At 41.2% G+C, this 20419-nt stretch overlaps 1 protein-coding gene across 3 annotated transcripts in view; it reads left to right on the top strand.

Annotated features, from left to right (window-relative positions):
• The first annotated feature begins 528 nt into the window (after positions 1–528).
• Positions 529–20419, top strand: part of LOC115164229 (elongation of very long chain fatty acids protein 7) — a 36540-nt gene continuing 16649 nt past the window's right edge. The window contains exons 1-3 of one of the 3 annotated variants that reach the window (XM_029716496.1): positions 529–920; positions 1761–1842; positions 2230–3024. In XM_029716496.1, coding sequence (XP_029572356.1) covers positions 3005–3024 — 20 coding nt within the window. In that variant the 5' untranslated portion in view covers positions 529–920; positions 1761–1842; positions 2230–3004. Of the gene's footprint in view, positions 921–1760; positions 1843–2229; positions 3025–16193; positions 16402–16651; positions 16846–20419 lie in introns of those variants that run through there. The other 2 variants (XM_029716498.1, XM_029716497.1) reach the window with 2 other exon arrangements.

Genomic DNA, 20419 nt, shown 5'->3' with positions numbered 1-20419 from the left:
AGTAGGTGAATGGATGATCGCTGCATGTGTGGTTCCCACCGTGAAGCATGGAGGAGGTGGTGTGATTGTGTGGGGGTGCTTTTCTGGTGACACTGTCAGTGATTTATTTAGAATTCAAAGGCACACTTAACCAGCAAGGCTAACACAGCATTCTGCAGCGATACGCCATCCCATATGGTTTGCGCTTAGTGGGACTATCATTTGTTTTTCAACAGGACAATGACCCAAAGCACACCTCCAGGCTGTGTAAGGGCTATTTGACGAAGGAGAGTGATGGAGTGCTGCATCAGATGACCTGGCCTCCACAATCACCCGACCTCAACCCAATTGAGAGGGTTTGGGATGAGTTGGACCGCAGAGTGAAGGAAAAGGAGCCAACAAGTGCTCAGCATATGTGGGAACTCCTTCAAGACTGTTGGAAAAGCATTCCTCATGAAGCTAGTTAAGAGTGTGCAAAACTGTTCATAGTTTTGATGTCTTCACTATTATTCTACAATGTAAAAAATTGTAAAAATAAAGAAAAACCCTCGAATGAGTAGGTGTGTCCAAACTTTTGACTGGTACTGTACATACTGTTGACATTAGCCCAATGTGTACATTGAAGGGCAAGACTGCTGCTCAGCACTTGACCATATCACTGGGCAATAGTCAAGATTACATCAAACTAGAGCCTGTGATGTTACAAATGCGGTGTGAGAGAGAGAGCGAGTGTGTGAGAGAGAACGCGAGTATGTGAGAAAGAGCGAGTGTGTGAGAGAGAGCGAGTGTGTGAGAGACAGCGAGTGTGTGTGAGAGAGGCTCTGCAGGTCCAGTCGGTATGTCCACAGGTTCAGTGTGCAGTGGTACCCGTACGACACGGGCATAATTGTGTCCAGCTCCTTCGACAAAACCATGAAGGCCTGGGACACAGACACTAAAAGGTATACCTACATACTCTTTCTCTTCCGTTGTTTTTCTCTCACATACATCCTTTGTCTGTCACTTTCTTTCTCTCTCGCTCTCTAGCACACTCCGTCTCTATCTCTGCCTCATATGGTGCGCTCTATGCTGAGCTAGAGTTACACTGGTGCCATGGTTACCTCAAAGGGTCAGCTAAAGGACAGTAAAACATACACACACACAGGAATTCAGATCCAGGAATCAGTATCCAGTACCTGCACCACACTTAAGCAGATAAGAAGTGCCTTGTATAATAGAAAAGGTCTAGCTAGCTACAGAATGTGTGCGTGGGTTAGCTATGTCCTCGATAAGCATCAGCATTGTATGTCATTTATATTCAACTGACATTTTCTGAGCCCATAAATGGTTAAGAGATAAGTGTATGTGACAGTGTGTTGAGACAGAGCCCCCTCTGTGTGTACCCATTGGGTCAGCCCTTGCTAGTACTGGCACACAGTGGCAGCCAAGGCACCAGAGAGGGCACTTGTGTTTGCAGATGGATTTGCATTGTAACTGTCGCTCTGCTGCCTTCCTCCAGCCTCTTAGTCCCCTGCCGTGCTCTGTTCTCCCACACTGCCATGTCCTTCTCTGCTCTCCTCCATTCCCCTCCATTCCTCCCCTCCATCTCTCTCCCAGTCTCACAGACACATTCTTCATTTCTGTCTCCTGGTCCCATTGTGTCAGTCACGGCAGTGTTCTTTCCTGTCATGCTGGCCGGCTGACCGAACAGTATTGTTGTCTCTCTACAGCACATAGATATCAGGTTTATGTTCACGTTGAACTGAAGCTGATAGTTCCTTCTCCTTCCTGTGTGTCTGTAGCCCAATGAAGTGTTCCAGTTTGAAGGGAACGTCTACTGCCACCACATGTCCCCCATCTCCAGGAAACACAGCCTCATTGCAGGTGTGTGTGTGTGTGTTGCTGCGTTTATGCAGCCCAATTCTGATTTTTTTCCCCCAATTATTAGTATTTTGACCAATCAGACCAATAATAGCAAGTTTGTGAGCTTAAAACATTATTTACTCTTTATAATAATCAGTTATTACATTTGTAAAGCTCTTTTCATTATACAGAATAATCTCAAAGTGCATAAAATAAAAACCTATTAGAAAAAAAAGAATGGACACAACTAGACAGGCCAACTGACACAAAGAACACAGCTGACGCTACAAGGGAACAGTCTGTCTTACTGATATAATCTAAGAAGGAACATTGGCTCTACTCTCCAGGCATTCTGTAAACCTATCAACAAGGTATTCATTTGCCCCTTTTGCTATGCTCATTCCACAGCATACCTCTGTTCTGATGCAAGGCCTGCAGCAATGATCCTCTCCACAGATTGTGAAAGCTGTTAGCATGACGGCTGATTGTGAAATATCAGTGTGGTGGGTTAACAAAGTGTATACCCCTTGGGGTCTCAGGAGTTGGAAATGACTCTGGAACAGTTTAGATAGACATGATAGGAATCCAGGCGGTGCCCCCCCTGCTGACAGAGCAGGACAGACTGGTTGTACATACCTGCCAAATCACTTGTTTAACACCCACACTGCTCTCTTTCCTCATCGCTCTCTCAATGCATTTCAAAGGGTCTCTCGCTCTCTCTCTTTCTGTGCGTGTGTTTTTCTCTGACTTTCTCAATGTTACTGTCTCTCCCTTTGTCCGCCCACCCCCCTGGTGCTACTCGGACCAAAATTATAATTTCATTTCTGCCGGGTTTCAAAATAATTGACTCAAACCTGGTTATCTTGTGTCTATCTCTGTCAATTATCTTGCTCCCTGACTGCTCACACCCTCTGTGTGAATAATGATCTGTGTTGTGAGCTCATGTATATCAATGGCTGGTATAAGTGCTCTCGTATATAGCTACACTCCTGTCTCATCTGAGAGAACCAGGGCCTCCAGTTTCTCCTCTCGGTTACAAAGCATTTATACACAAAGTGAAAGTAAAGATGTTTTTCCTTTGTCTTAGTCATGTATGTAACCTCTCAATGAATCCCTTGATCTGTGTGTTCTCAGTGGGTACCAAAGACCAGAAAGTACAGCTCTGTGATCTGAAGTCTGGCTCATGCATCTAGGTTCTGCAGGGTGAGTGTGCCGTACGCACACACGCACTCATGCACACACACCTCAGGTCACAGAGGTCCTATCTGGCCGGTGGTCGCCAAGATATGAGCACATTTTAGCTACAGCCAGGTAGGCCAATTAACACCACAGCTGGAGAGATACAACAACAACCTCCGTGTCATGCCTTTAGATACATGTACCTCCCTCAGGCACACCAAGAGACCGTGGCATTGCCTGGGAACTAGCCTCTATTCCCTGGGAGTGCCAACACAGCTCAGGCAGGCAGGATACCCACCTGGTTTACACCAAATTAGATCAGCTAATTAAACCATTGGGATCATATCACTGTCCCTTTGGGCTGTAAGTGATTTGAAAAACATCTGGGCATGCTTGAACTGCTACTGATAACATGGGCAATTGGACAGTGAAGGACACTGTCTTTGGAAATGTATGGAGTGATATTCTTTTTTAGTATGGAGGGCTATTTTCAGGAAATTTGAGGCACTAGAGCTGGAAAATTGAAGGGACTATGTGGCATTGTGGTAGTTGTAGTGTTACAGAACAGGTTTAACCTCTACTGTTAGAAAGCCTGATCAACTCAGAATACCTAAGAATGAACAAAAAATATTTTGAAAAACGCAATTAATGGAATTAACTGGAATGATCTCTTGTCCGATACAGATGTGGAAGCTGATAGTCAGGTTTTTCTATCCACAATCCAGACTACAATAAATGGCTTCCTAAAGAAAATCCAAACCTGGCCAAAAGAGCACTCTTCCTTGGCTAAATGGAGAAATCTGGAAACTGATGAAAGAACGAGATAATGCTCTAAAAACATCCCTAAAGTCCAAATTAGAGCATGACAGATGTAGGTTTACCATGTTGAGAAATAAGGTGATGAAAGAAAATCAGACAGGCCAAGGCAAACTTTTTTATTAACATAATTGGTGAAGCAAAGGGAAATTCTAAATTGATCTGGGAGAATCTAAAAAAGTGAACAGGGAAAGAGCATAGTAACACTGCAAAAAGACTAGAAATCACGGTGAATGACAATCTAACACAGGATGCAATCCAAATAGCAATAGCCTTCAATTCGTAGTTTGTTGACTCTGTCAGGGTACTGACACAGAACCCCTCCACTTGTTTCTTGGGCTCAGTGCTAGTGAATGACACTCAACCGGTCTTCAGAGGGGAACAAGGTGATTAGCTCACTAAAGAACGCTAAAGCCAAAGATATGTTTGTAGTTTTTAAGAAAGGTAGAGTCCAGCCCAGAGTCACTCATTGGCCCCATTACTAAGGTCACCAACACATCTATTGGTCAGGGGGTATTTCCAAGGGTCTGGAAGTCCGCGATAATAACGTCAATCTTTAAATCGGGTGACCCTGCTGACGTGAGTAACTACAGGCCCATTAGTATACTTCCTGTGGTGTCGAAGGCTGTTGAAAAGTGTGTAGCAGAACAACTGATTGCCCACCTCAACAATAGCTCCTTCACATTACTCTCCATGCAGTTTGGCTTCAGAGCAAAACACTCCACAGAAACAGCCAGCTGCTTTCTTCTGGAAAATATGAAGTCCAAGATGGACAAAGGGGGCGTTGTTGGGGCTGTGTTTCTGCACCTAAGGAAGGCTTTTGATACTGTTAACCATGAGGTTCTCATCACAAAATTGTCCAAGTTCAACTTTTCCAGCAATGGCTTGAGATGGATGAAATCATACCTTGAAGGCAGAACTCAGCGTGTCAGAGTGAGCAATGAGCTGTCGCCCGCTCTTAGCTATGACGTGGGCGTGCCCCAAGGGTCAATACTGGGGCCCCTCCTGTTCAGTATGTACATTAATGATCTGCCTTCTGTCTGTGCTGGGTCTGAAGTTCAAATGTATGCAGATGGTACAATGATATATGTGCATGCAAAGAGCAAACAACAAGCTGCACAAGAACTCACTACTGTAATGGTCCAGGTTACAAAGTGGCTCAGTGACTCATGTTTGCATCTCAATGTGAAAAAAACTGTCTGCATGTTCTTCACAAAGAGGGCAACTGATGCTACTGAGCCAGATGTCTATGTGTCAGGGGAGATGCTCCAGGTGGTATCTGATTTTAAGTACCTTGGCATCATACTTGATTCCAACTTCTCTTTTAAAACGCAGGTGAAAAAGGTAACTCAAATAACCACATTCAACCTAGCTAATTTCCGATTAATACAACATTGTTTGACTACAGAGGTAGCAAAACTGTACTTCAAATCTATGATACTCCCCCACTTAACATACTGCTTGACTAGTTGGGCCCAAGCTTGCTGTACAACATTAAAACCCATCCAGTCTGTCTACAAACAGGCTCTCAAAGTGCTTGATAGGAAGCCCAATAGCCATCATCACTGTTACATCCTCAGAAAGCATGAGCTCCTGAGTTGGAAAAATTGTGTGCAATACACTTCCCCTCCACTCAGTACTTTTGTTAAACAGAAAACCCAAACATATGGCAGCAGATCCACAAGGTCTGCCATGAGAGGTGACTGTATAGTTCCCTTAAGGAGTAGCACCTTTAGTCAATCTTCTTTCTCTGTGAGAGCTTCCCATGTTTGGAATACACTGCCATCAGACACACACAACTGCACCACCTATCACACTTTCACAAAAAACATGAAGCCATGGCCAAAGGCCAATCAGAATTGTGAACATAATCCCTAGTTGTGTATTGCTGCTTTCCATGTTGTCTGTAGCTTGTGAGGTGTGGAAATGCTTTGTTGCTTTTATGGATTTTGTCTTGTTGCGCTATGTTGCTCTGTCTGCATGCTACATCTTGCTTGCCCTATGTTGCTCTGCGTGTGCTCACTGCTCATCGATTGTCTGTATTGTTATTGTAATTGTTTTTAATAACCTGCCCAGGGACTGAGGTTGAAAATTAGCCGGCTGGTTAAAACCGGCAGTTTTACTGAAACGTTGATTATTGTGCACCGTCCAAGTAAAAATAAACTCAAACTCAGATGCCGTCTTAATTCGAGCCAGTTTGCTACAGCAGGAAAATAATCCTGCAGCAACAAGAAATGTGAATTATGTGGATTATAATTAATGGGCATTTGTTATTCTGGCAAATCAAGTCACACTTTAAAGTGGAAATTACAAATTTTAGAAGCCTTTTTAAACCTTGACTACTCTAGTTTGCATTTCCTGTAGTACAAGAAAATTCTCAGCAACAAAAGAGTGATCAAAATAAGACCCTACATCTGTACTTTGTTTATGCCCAGTGATGTGAACCTTCACCCGCAGACCAGTTAGGGGACGTTTATGTAAGGGCCCTTTATATGTCCCTATAGGGCCCGAGGGTGCTGTCACATGTCCCCTGGTGGATAGGTGAGAAATAGAAAGCTGTTGATTTAGGGTTCGCTCTTCTCTCTCACTCTCTCAATTCAACTGGCTTTATTTGGCATGTTTACATTGCTAAAGCAAGTGAAATAGATGATAAAATAAACAATATAAAATGAACAGAAAACATTACACTCACAAAAGTTCTAAAGGAAGAGACATATCAAATGTCAAATGTCATATCATGGTGTTGTAACTATGTGCAAATAGTTAATGTACAAAAGGGAAAATAAATCAACATAAATATGGGTTGTATTTACAGTGGTGTTTGTTCTTCACTGGTTGCCCTTTTCTTGTGGCAACAGGTCACAAATCTTGCTGAGGAGATTACACACTGGTATTTCACCCAATAGATATGGGAGATTATCAACATTTGATTTGTTTTAGAATTCTTTGTGTGTCTGTGTAATCAGAGAGAAATATGTTTCTCTAATATGGTCATACATTTGGCAGGAGTTTAGGAAGTGCAGCTCAGACCTGGCTCTTCTCGAGAGCCAGGTCTGCCTACGGCGGCCTCTCTCAATAGCAAGGCTATGCTCACTGAGTCTGTACATAGTCAAAGCTTTCCTTAATTTTGGGTCAGTCACAGTGGTCAGGTATTCTGCAACTGTGTACTCTCTGTTTAGGACCAATTAGCATTGCTCTGTTTTTTGTTAATTCTTTCCAATGTGTCAAGTAATTATCTTTTTGTTTTCTCATGACTTGGCTGGGTCTAATTGTGCTGCCGCCCTAGGGCTTTGTGTGGTCTGTGTTTGTGAACAGAGTCCCAGGGCCAGCTTGCTTAGGGGACACTTCTCTAGGTTCATCTCTCTGTAGGTGATGGCTTTGTTATGGAAGGTTTGGGAATCGCTTCCTTTTCGGTGGTTGTAGAATTTACCGGCTCTTTTCTGGATTTTTGAAAATTAACGGGTATCGGCCTAATTCTGCATGCAGTCTCAATTTGGTGTTTGTCCCATTTTCTTTATTGGCATAATGTAACAATGTACTTATTACAAATGGAATGATTCATTAACAATATATTTTAAAAAGTGTAATTTAGCAGATGCTCTTATCCAGCGCGACTTAGTTAGTTCATTCATCCTTAAGATAGCTAGATGGGACAACCACCTATCTCAGTCATAGTAAGTACATTTTTCCTCAAAGTAGCAATCATTAACGTCAGTGCTAGTAGGAGGGGGGAAAGTATAGTGCAAGTGTTGGTTCATGAAAGGCAAGGGTGTCATTTTTTCTTTTTTTGGGGGGGGGGGGTGTTGTGGGATTATAACAACATCCTTAAAGGTAATAAATATTGTCACAAACAGGACCATCAGTAACAATAATAATCAAGGGTTGCGGGGGGATGGGGTTGTATTAGAAATGTAAATCAATAAGAAAATCAATAAGTAGATAACAGTTGGTTGGTCTGTCACTAGGCAGGTTGCCATTGACCCAGGTTTAAATCGACAAAAACAATGTCACATTTTCTAAAGATCGACATTGTTTATCTGTTCGACGGGTGGATTTTCTTTTGTGTATAACTCTCTGTATTGTGGCAATGAGGATGGAAACTGTGGCGGTTTTTTTTTTCAAATAAATTATGATTGCCGAATAATTTAAGGTACGCGGGGCACGTGATGCCAAGCTTGCTAAATAAATGTTTCTTTGCAGGACAAGGATTGTCCTGACTTTGAAGAATGCCTGAATTGCTTCGCCTTGCTTTCTGGTTGGCTGGATGCAAGTTTCCCCGTCCAATTATTTCATATCGACAGCTGTGCAAGTTTCACCATGGTACTGGCTGTGGCGATACGTTGGCACATGAGAATTATTTGAAAATGGCGAAAAGTAAATTCTTGCATTCTATCTTCTGCGAGCTACCCGAGACGAGAAACAGATAGGTGGGAGGGCATACGGGCTGTCGGCAATTTATTAATGCGCAATTTGCCTAAATGGATAATGTAAACACTTCGACCACTATTTTTTGCAAGAAAGTCGTTGGGGGGGGGGGGGGGTTGACGGCATTACCTCCAGCTGTTTTTATAGACACACGACAGTTCAAAGGAAAAGCACCGTAGCAGACAATTGTCACATCTATTTTCTATGCCAACTATCCAAATATCTACAAAAACATCACTGGACAAGTTCATGGAAACATTGCTACTCCTGTCCCTCATTTTATGGCAGGCAGCAATGTAGTGCGCTGCCAACCCACAGCTCTCTGCGTCCTCCCCCAACAGGACGGGTAGCCTATTCTCAGAGAGGTCGTGGAAACCTTCAATGATTTTTTTCAACAAATTTCTTTGGGGGGGGGGGGGGGTGAACTCTCCAATTGCATTATATTTTTTACATATTGTCAGCTCTGTCTCAGGTTCTGCAGGGGTGCAGTGACTGCACAACCTGTTCTCTACAGGGAGCCAAGTTTCCTGTGTCTACCCTTCTCAATAGCATCAAGTCTATATTTTGTCAAGGTTTTTCTAAGGTTTTGATCAGTAACCATGGTCAAATAGTTTGCCATGGTGTACTGTCAATTTAGGGCCAGGTAGCACTTCATTTTGCTTTGTGCTTGTGTTTCCCAATAAGTGATGTAGTTTTGTTTTGACCCTGTTATAATTTGGTTGATTGATGTGATGTTCTGGTCCTGAGGCTTCGGTGTGTTCGTAGAACAGGTTTGTGAACTCAGTCCCAGGACCAGCTGGATAAGGTACTATTTTCTTTGCTTACCTCTTAGCATTGCAGGGCTTGGTAATGATATGAGAGGGTGTCAGTGTATTTTAGATGTTTCCAAAGCTCTTTTAAAAAAATTATTATTATTATTATTAGTGGATATTGCCCGAATGCTGCCCTGTATGTTTTGTTCTTAGTGTTACTCTGGACATGTAGGAGAATCTTGCATAACTCCGCATGCAGGGTTTCAATGGGGTGTTTGTCCCATTGTGTGAAATCTTGTTTCGCAAGTGGACCACATACCTCGCTGCCATAAAAAGCAATTGGTCCAATGATACATTCAGTTAGTTTTAGATGCATTTTAATATGCTATTCAATTTGAATTAGTTTATTAATGGTGTAGAATACCCTGCATGTTCTCTCTCAATTCAGTCACTGCCTCATTTAGACATTTCAGCTTTTCATTTTTAATTAATTTGTAAAAATGTAAAAAACATAATTCCACTTTGACATTGTGGTATTGTGTGTAAGCCAGTGACAAAATAAATCTATTTTAAATTCAGGCTGTAACACAACAAAATGTGGAAAAAGTCAAAGGGGTGGGAATACCTTCTGAAAGCACTAAGAATGTATAGTGTTATCAGCATATCAATATTATGTTAATTCATTATCAATACCTTACGCATGTTCATGTAAATCGGCTCATGTGCAGTCATATTGTTCCTAAGATGAAGCAAGGTCTCTGAGACCTGGATCGTATTCATTAGTGCTCATTCTAGCGAATCATAGCAAAATGTTTTGCGACGGAAAACCCGGTAGGTCCCTTCCTGTTTCTACCCGTTTGCTTCCGTTTGGTTCCAAATGAATAATACCCTGGCCACACATCCTGCCCACATTATCAGGATCCTGACGATGCTATCAGTAGATAGCTGACGCATTGTCAGTTTATGGTATATAGTCGGCATAGATAATATGACAGGGCAAGGAACACTGTCGCCTTCCACTAATGTTAATCAGAGGAAATACTGAACTAGTTATGCTGTTAGTCTATCCACCTAATGCCGTACATACTTATTGTACTGTTTCATATTGTATGTGTATATTTTTGTAATTACAGGGCTCAATTGTAAAACAGACCTTGGTTTCAGCAGGACTCCCTGTCAAAAGAAAGGTTAAATAAAATGTAAGTTGTCAGAATGTGGCAGCGCAACTTGTCACAGAGTCATTTTTTACATTTGAATTAATCTTTGCTTATCTTTTTTAGTTGAAGTAGGCTAATGCCACAAATACACCACCTCAAATGATTGGCAGGTTTGAACTTCTATTGGTTGGTTCCATTGTTCTCTCCCTGGATGAAGATTGTCATTGTTTTGAGTCTACTGTTTCATAAAGGTAGACACTGCTGTAATAACTTTTGACTTCCTCCTGCCATCAACACTTGAGTGACAGGATACTTCCTCAGCATGTTTCTTTCCACTTGACTACCTTTGCGAATTTAGGACCAAATGCTAACATGAGGTACTTTTCTGCATACAGTGCATTCGTAAAGTATTCAGACCCCTTGACTTTTTCCACATTTTGTTACAGCCTTGTTCTAAAATGGATTCAATATTTTTTTTCTTCTCATCAATCTACACACAATACCCCATAATGACAAAGCAAAAACAAGTTATACATTTTTGCAAATGTATTAAAAATAAAAAACATCACATTTACATACGTTTTCAGACCCTTTACTCAGTACTTTGTTGAAGCACCTTTTGGCAACGATTACAGCCTCGATGCTTCTTGGGTATGAAGCTACAAACTTGGCACACCTCTATTTGGGAAGTTCCTCCCATTATTTTCTGCAGAACCTCTCAAGCTCTGTCCTGTTGTCCTGTTGGAAGGTGAACCTTCGCCCCAGTCTGTGGTCCTGAGCGCTCTGGAGCAGGTTTTCATCTAGGATCTCTCTGTACTTTGCTCCGTTCATCTTTGCCTCGATCCTGACTAGTCTCGCAGTCCCTGTTGCTGAAAAACATCCCCACAACATGATGCTGCCACCACCATGCTTCACTGTAGGGATGGTGCCAGGTTTCCTCCAGGCGTGACGCTTGGTATTCAGGCCAAATAGTTCAATCTTGGTTTCATTAGACCAGAGAATCTTTTTTCTCATAGTCGGAGAGTGCTTTTAGGTGCTTTTTGGCAAACTCAAATCAGAATGTCATGTGCCTTTTACTGAGGAGTGGCTTCCATCTGGCCACTATACCATAAAGTGCTGCAAAGATGGTTGTCCTTCTGGAAGGTTCTCCCATCTCCACAGAAGAACTCTTGGGCTCTTTCAGAGTGACCATCAGGTTCTTGGTCACCTCCCTGATCAAGGCCCGTCTCCCCCAATTGCTCAGTTTGGCAGGGCGGCCAGCTCTTGGAAGAGTCTTGGTGCTTCCAAACTTCTTCCATGTAAGAATGATGGAGGCCACGGTGTTCTTGGGAACCTTCAATGGTGCAGACATTTTTTGGTACCCCTCCCCAGATCTGTGCCTCGACACAATCCTGTCTCAGAGCTCAACGGACAATTCCTGGTTTTTGCTCTGACGTGCACTGTCAACTATGGGACCTTATAAAAGACAGTTTTGTGCCTTTCCAAATCATGTTCAATCAAGTTGTAGAAACATCTCAAGGATGATCAATGGAAACAGGATGCACCGGAGCTCAATTTCGAGTCTCATAGCAAAGGGTCTGAATACTTATGTAAATAAGGTATTTCTGTTTTTACTATGCCATAATGGGGTATTGTGTGTGGATTGATGAGAATGTATTTAATCAATTTTAGAATACGCCTGTAATGTAACAATGTGGAAAAAGTCAAGGGATCTGAATACTTTCCAAATGCACTGTATGCTTCCGTTTTTTGTCGCCAGACTGGTGTGCATGGCCAAAGAGCTCTATTTTTATGTCATCTGACCATAGCACAGCCTGGAGTTTGATAAACGGCAATGGCACTTGGATTAGAACAGGTTCTATGGTCAGATGACATGGAAATATACCTCTTTGTCTACGCACACCAGTGGTGGGTTTGGCATCAAAATGGAAGCATACCTGTATACAAAAAAATAACTCATACCTACAGTAAAATATGGTGGTGGATCTTTGATGTCACGGCGCCATTTTGCTTCCACTGGTCCTGGGATCCTTGTTAAAGGTCAACGGCATCATGAACTTTACCAAGTACCAGGACATTTTAGCCCAAAGCCTGGTTGCCTCTGCCGGGAGGGCTGACACTTGGCCGCAAGTGGATCTTCCACCAAGACAATAACCCCAAGCACTAATCAAAATACACAAAAATCTACATTTTGCAATGGCCATCTCAGTCTCCAGACTTGAATCCCATTGAAAACCTGTGGTTTTCGGCTGCTCTTATGGGCTGCCCATAAGAGCAGCCGAAGGATAACAAGAATCTGAAAAGATTCAGTATGGAGGAATGGTCTAAGATCCCTCCCAACGTGTTCTCCAAACTCATAAAACATTTGGGAAAATTGCTCAGTGTCGTTATCCTCGCAAGGGGAGGGCGCTAGAGTATTGTAAACAGGGTGCCAATAATTTTGACCCTTATCTTTTATTACTTTTTAAACAAAATCTGTTTCTCAGAGAAATTGTATTGGTAGAAAATAATTTCCCCCTTTTTTTGTGTGTGCGTACAATACAGCTCAGTATTGATTTGTATAGTCTTTTTTGCTAAACTTTATCAAGGGTGCTAATAGTTTTGGACCTGACTGTATATGGCTCTGGCCAGGAAGTAAATAGCACAGAGTGTTGATACCCAGGCTAAAGTGCTGCTCTCCTCTGTGTGTCCAGGGTGGTACCTCTGTACAGCGGGGGTAAAGACTAACATCCTAGCCTGGGTTCCTGTTCTCCGACCCCCAGACATGGAAGAAGGGCCAGCCGCCAAGAAAGTAGGAGGCTGAATAAGCAGGAACAATTAAAAAACATTTGGGGGATGGCAGGTCTCTGTTCTCGTTCTAAAATGCAATCGCATTAGCCAAGCTAATAAACAGCCATCTATTAGGGACTTATTCTTTGATTCCAGTCACAACAATGCAGACCGACTAAGCCTTTGTGCACACAGGAATGAGATCATAGGGGTTGTGGCTTGTGCTGCACCTTACTCGGGTAACCAGGTGCATGCACACACACACACACACACAGTCACGCTGCCTCACCTTGGCTACATTTCCCAGGTGCTGATAAAATTGTCTAAGTATCTTAAGCCACCTCCCTATCCAGCTTCACTGGTTTTTATATTTAGCTTTGGAAACTGAATAATATATATATTTATAAACCTGTATTTATCCAGGCGAATCAATTAAGAACAAATTATTATTTACAATGACTGCAATTGCTTGCACTTAGGAAATGTATGTAATGCTTTCCTGATTACCTAATCGCGTTCAATCAAAACAACAAGGTATTTTTCCATCCCAGGGTGGGAGCCAGGCTACGGTGTACCCTGCTTTTGAAGACGCATGGAGCCTTGATGAGGACTGATGCATAAACACACCTACCTGTACAATTGGCCAAGTGTCATCCGGGTTTGGCCGGTGTAGGCCGTCATTGTAAATAAGAATTTGTTCTTAACTTACTTCCCTAGATAAACAAACAAAGGTTCAATATTTTTTTTCAATCTACATTAATGTGGATGATTACAGATACTCATGAATGATGAAAAAGAAAGTTAGACACACATATCATACTCGAAAAGACATGCTAACCTCTCACCATTACCAATCACATTTATTTGGGGAATGACATTTATGCCTCAAACTTTCTTACTCATCATTATTCACGATTCATTCATGATTATCCGTAATCATGGTAGCATCCACATTAATGTAGAGGTTTTCAGAAACATCATTGGAATCTTATAAAAGTTTCTCCAAAATCACACATTACATTATTTACCATTCGTCTCTATGAATGGCTAGGAATATGGGACCAAATACTAAACTTGACAAAATTTAATAGACTATAAAGTGAATTTGTCCAAATTCTTGTGACACCGTCAAAATGGGGGGACTAGATAGATAAAGTTCTTTAATTTCTAAAGGTATAACACACATGTATAAAAATACCCTCAAATAAAAGGTGACATTTTGCACTGTCCCTTTATAGGAAACATTGGATCTCAAATACTGGAGTATAGAGCCAAATTAAACGTTTTAGCTTCAATGTACAAATAAATATGTAGGGGAGTGTAATTAAGAATATAATCATGGTGCTACTGAAGACTTCTCTAAAACTACAAATGCAGTTTAACACCTACTGTGGTGTTAGAGAATAAACCTTAACAGAATTTGAATGTCTGTTGTAATAACTGATTTATCGTTTTCATTTTTTATAGAAAAGTGGAAATGTATAGTATTGGTGATTTGTGCATTTGAAATCAAATGTTATTTGTCACATGCGTCGAATACAACAGGTGTAGAAATGCTTACTTACAAGCCCTTAACCAACAATGTCGTTTTAAAAAAAATAAGTTAAAGTATTTACTAAATAAACTGAAGTAAACAGTAAATAAATAAAAAGAAAATAGAAAAATAATTAGAGAGCAATAATAAAATAAGGCTATATACAGGGGGTACTGGTACAGAGTTAATGTGCGGGGCACAGGTTAGTTGAGGTAATATATGCATGTGGGTAGTGGTAAAGTGACTATACATAGATAAACCTATGGATGGGTATCTGCACTGTACATTGAGCTATAGAATCTATGGTGTTCATATCAGCTTTCCATTATTCCAATGATGAGCAGAGTAAAACCAGCAGAACTGGAGCCAAACCAGTCCTCATAGCCTCTTTGAACATGAAGCTCAAGAGACGCACCTTTCTGTCATCCATTCACACACAAATGTATACATACAAGAAGTATACATTTACATTTACATTTAAGTCATTTAGCAGACGCTCTTATCCAGAGCATACAAACAGACAATGAAAACATACGCTAGGGGGTACAACAAATGACAGATTATACAAAGACCTTAAAAGAAACACATTGATTGTTTTAACAGCTTTCTTATTACAAGAATGTAGAATGGTCTTAATGTACTGCTCAAATTCCTTATAGAAAACATGGAAGAGTTTTTTTTATTAGTGAATTTACATTTATGAATACGACATTTTTCCATTAGCACAATTAGATTGGAGGTAAAGTTGTTTTTCTTTATCCTTATTATGGTTAAGGAAACTGAGCAGCACATTCTCCCATGAAAAACAAAAGTAATGAAGAATATTAACAATTATAAAACTATGAATATCTTTCCATATTTTTTTTTTTTACATGTAGACAATGCCAAAATAAATGCAAAACTGTTTCTGGATGCTCACCACAAAAAGTACAGTTAATGTTTTTTGTTGTTGAGTTTCTTCAGGTAATCATTCTTAGGGTAATATTTCTGGATCATTCTGAAAGAGACCTCTTTGACCTTGTTAACAAGCAGGTATTTGTGTGGTAATAACCATACTTTTTTTCCAACAGATATGATTGACAAATGTATTCCAGTAAATTGTGACATAAGGAATGGATACAATATCCCTTTGAAATAAAGCATGTATAGATCTGTTGTTCTGAGGGAGCAAGGAGAAACATATTTTTTCCTATTGGAGAGTCAACTGGATTAAGGGAGGGTAGGTCAAGGTGAGGTTTGGTTACACCTCTAAACAACATGAGAGTTCCAGATGGAATAGCATCAAAGACTTTGGCGAACTCTAGGTGTAACAGGGATATTGTAACGTGATAAAAATTCCTCATAATTGAGTAACAATCCTTCTGCGTTAAAAAGCTGACTCACCAGCAGGATATGATTATTGAACCACTTCTTAAAAAATAAAAAGACTTGTTTCTATACAAAATATCCTTATTGTTCCAAATGAAATACCTATGCGGGGAAAAAAATGTTTATATATTAACGACCACGCTAAGAATACTCGTCTATGAAAAGCAGATCATTTTGTAGGAATCTTATCAATGTTATAGTTACAAAGTAACAAAATTGAAGCCACCAAAATGGGAGAAGATATGAGGGATGACATTCCACATTGAAGTTGGATTCCTTAAGAAATGTTTAGCACAATTTATCTTAAAAGTATTATTCAAAGTTCATAACGACAGATTTCCTAATATTGCCAATCCGTTTCGACGGGTTTCTCGAAGAAAGCAAACGTCAGGCTCATTCTCCGCCCTCGTTCCGTATCAATGCACCGCAGTTACACAGTAGGGAGGGGACTATGGGACTCCTTGCAAATTGCTAGAGTTTGACACCCCATTCGTCAAACGCTCACAGCTGATCCACCGGCAAAGCACTGGAGGAGAAGTAACGTAGGACGGAGTGGTAGGATGCTCTCACGATATTGAAGGTTTGTGAATTAGGCTATGTTACGGCATTGATACATTGAATAATAACTTTACTTCAGCAGTCTACTCTGTGAAGATGTCATATTACCGTATGTGATAGGCTAAACATCTTAATTGATAGTCACGTCACAGTTTGTCCGACATTTGAGGATGAAGGGATTTTTAAGTTTGAAGTCCGTGTTGTGGCATTCATTTTTGGGATGACTGTTATTCTGTGTTGCTGCAGCGCTGAACGATTCCTGTTTTCATCAGGTCTCGTGCCAGTCCTCTAGCGCTGGTCTTCGTGGGCCGGTGATGAGTCTTGACGGACGAGTTACTACCGGGATTACTATGACGGAATTCCTTTCTGTGAAGCCTAATTGCATGAAACATCTTAAGTGTTCCCTTAAGGAATAACTTCCTCATACCTAAGGGTGTTGCATAGAGCCCCTCAAACATTTCCTTAGGTAAGGACATAATTGAAGGGTTTTACGGTAGTTTGGAGGCAGGTACGGCAGAAAGACTCCGGTTACCATGGAGACGACTTGAGTCACTGAACGTCTTAACTAGATCGCAAAATAGAACTTCTGCGTTCAAGAAAGGAGAAACAAATTGATTCCGAAGATATTAAACCATTTATTTTAGTTCTCAACTTGTTTCTATTACTTTCTAGCACGTCAAGCTAATTTAGAGTAGGTAGCTTTGTAAGTCTTGGATTGTGCACCTTCCATTGTTTAGCCAGCTAGCTGGTGTCTGTATTCCTTTTTAAACCAGGACAGAGGAAAGCGACATTCATCTCCACAAATGCTGTTTACATTGATATCCGTACTGAATGATGCAGTTAAGGGAAATCATGGGCACCCTTAACTTGATCACTTAATTTAAGGGGGTAATTCGCCCTAAAATGTTTTGTGCAACTGATTTAAAGTGGGAAATACACGTAAGACGTTTTATGCTACTGGGCCTTATTGGAATACTTAAATGCATGCATTCTCACTTGAAGTAATCACTCACTGATTTTACGTGTCTGGAGAGGTGACAGTAAGGGTTCCCCTTTCACCAACCCAGTCCTGTATTTAAATAGACAAGTATCTCAAGACCTGTTTATTTTTGTATGAACCTCCGAATCCTTCGCTATGCAATCTATACTTAAAACATTTACATTCTTAAACCCTTACCGTGTACCTATGGTCGTCCTCTTTTGTTGCGTGCCTTTCTTTGTTTGCTGAAATAGATTAAAAAAACGTTAATCAAATACAACCACCGACTGACTGTTTGCTTGTTGAGATTCAATTGTCACACGTGCATTGAGCTGAGTTGCCATGTTATAGTAACAGCAATGAGGTAACAGTTGGTGGTTGTATTTAACATTTTATTAAACAGTATGGAATTTAGCAACCAAATTCACACAGAGGACAAACAAACACTGAACACAAATATACAGTTCTGTCCTATGTTTCATTAGCTGAAATAAAATATCCCAGAAATGTTCCAAGCTAATTTCTCAAATTTGTGCACAATTTAAGTCCCTGATAGTGAGCATTTCCCCTTTGCAAAAATAATCCATCCACCTGACTGGTGTGGCATATCAAGAAGCTGATTCAACAGCATGATCATTACACAGTTACAGCTTGTGCTGGGGACAAAAGGACACTAAAATGTGCAGTTTTCTCACACAACACAATGCCTCAGATGTCTCAAGTTTTGAAGGAGGGTGCAATTGGCATGCTGACTGCAGGGATGTCCACCAGAGCTGTTACCAGAGAATGTTATGCGAATTTCTCTACCATAAGCCGCCTCCAACATAATTTTAGAGAATTTGGCGTCCAACCAGCCGCAGACCACGTGTATGGTGGTGTCATGTGGGCAAGTGGTTTGCTGACGTCAATGTTGTGAACCCATGGTGGCTGTGGGGTTATGGTATGGGCAGGCATAAGCTACAGACAACGAACACAATTGCATTTTATCGATGGCAATTTGAATGCACAGAGATACCGTGACGAGATCCTGAAGCCCATTGTCGTGCTATTCTTCCGCCGCCATCACCTCATGTTTCAGCATGATATTGCACGACCCCATGTCGCAAGGATCTGTACACAATTCCTGGAAGCTGAAAATGTCCCAGTTCTTCCATGGCCTGCATACTCACCAGACATGTCACCCGTTGAGCGTGTTTGGGATGCTCTGGATCGACGTGTATGACAGCGTGTTCCATTTCCCGCCAATATCCAGCAACTTTGCACAGCCATTGAAGAAGAGTGGGAGAACATTCCACAGGCCACAATCAACAGCTTAATCAACTCTATGCGAAGATGTCGCAAATGAGGCAAATGGTGGTCACACCAGATACTGACTGGTTTCCTGGATTTCCCCTCATTGTCTATACGATTTAAAGATGTGGGTCAAAAAGAAAATGAAAGTATTATCAGAGTCTTTTGGGGGGCAAAGGACCGTCAACGCACACAATGTCCTTCGCTAACACCTGCCGAACATCTGCCCTCACCGTCGTTAACAGAACAGTGGGAAAGCAGTGCCCAGCAGGCGGGGGTTGAAGGAAACAGTTTACCGTGTCCTAGCTAGCTACCTATCCTGCCTGCTGTGTACCGACGCACACAATGTCTTTCGCTCCTGCCTGCTAAACACTTGTCATCGTTGACAGACCTGCAGGAAAGCAATGCCCACCAGATGGGGGAATTGTTAACCTTCTCAGCCCATCCAGCTATACACTCGTGTCCTCCGGAGACCGGCTAGTACATAAAGCATCCTCCATTCAGGCTGCAAAGGTGTCGGTGTCCTCCTTAACTCGATTTAATGACCCGCCTGCCAAAAAGAACTGGGAAAATATGCATACTGTCATAATAAATCACAATTTTCCAGCACCATTTTCACAAGTAAAAAAGACTGCTGCACTGAAAAGAGTGTGCAACATCTAGAAGTTGTCCTGAAAATAGTGGTGGAAAATTGTTTTATTAAGACGGTACACATATTTTCCCTATCAAATCGAGTTAAGGAGGAAACTGACACCTTTGCAGCCTGAATTGAGGACTCTTTATGTACAAGTAGGCTGCCAAGGGGACATGAGTGTTTAGCTGGCTGGGCACTTTAAAGTCAGACGCAGATGACAAATAATGTAAAAGGAATAATAGTGCTATCTGGTGGCCAGTTGGACTAGCTTCATCAGGGTCCCTTACAAAAAAAGATTGCAGTTTTGAAACTGCAATAAAAGTGCAGTAACTGCAGTCGAATGTGGTATTTTGGAAGCAGTCATTGCAGAATAACTGCAGTGGAACTACACTGCAAAATTACTCCAGTAAAAAAAAAAGTATATTTTGGACACAGTATTTGCAGCATACTGCAGTAAACTGCACTCTGACTGCAATCTTTTTTGTAAGGGGTGGGAGCTGTCAGACAGGAAAGGTGTCAATTGCAAAAACTGAAATGAACATGTGAAAGCTTGTGTGTGTCTTATAATGGTGTCACCATGTCAACCAAGGGTTTGAATGACTCAGACATCCAGTGCTATCCCATTGTGTGGCACCACACCTTATCAGTCAAAGAGGAAACCTGCATGACCTGTAAAGTGTTGTGTAGATCCACATGGTAGTGCAGTTTGCCCAAGGAATCACCTACTATTTTATTATGTTGATCTTATGTTATGTTGATTATGTTGATGCCATTAGTTTTTTGGTTTGTTTTATTTCACCTTTATTTAACCAGGTAGGCCAGTTGAGAACAAGTTCTCATTTACAACTGTGACCTGGCCAAGGTAAAGCAAAGCAGTGTGACAAACAACACACATGGAATAAACAAATGTACAGTCAATAACACAACTGAAAAAGTCTATATACAGTGTGTGCAAATGGCATAAGGAGGTAAGGCAATAAGTAGGCCATAGTAGCGAAATAATTACAATTTAGCAAATGAACACTAGAGTGATAGATGTTCAGATGATGATGTGCAAGTAGAAATACTGGTGTGCAAAAAAAGTAAATAAAAACAATATGGGGATTAGGTAGGAAGTTGGATGGGCTATTTACAGAT

This window comes from Salmo trutta, chromosome 27 (assembly GCF_901001165.1).
Source record: "Salmo trutta chromosome 27, fSalTru1.1, whole genome shotgun sequence".
Lineage (NCBI taxonomy): Eukaryota > Metazoa > Chordata > Actinopteri > Salmoniformes > Salmonidae > Salmo > Salmo trutta.
The sequence above is the reverse complement of the archived record's forward strand: the minus strand, read 5'-3'. Positions and strand labels throughout refer to the sequence as shown.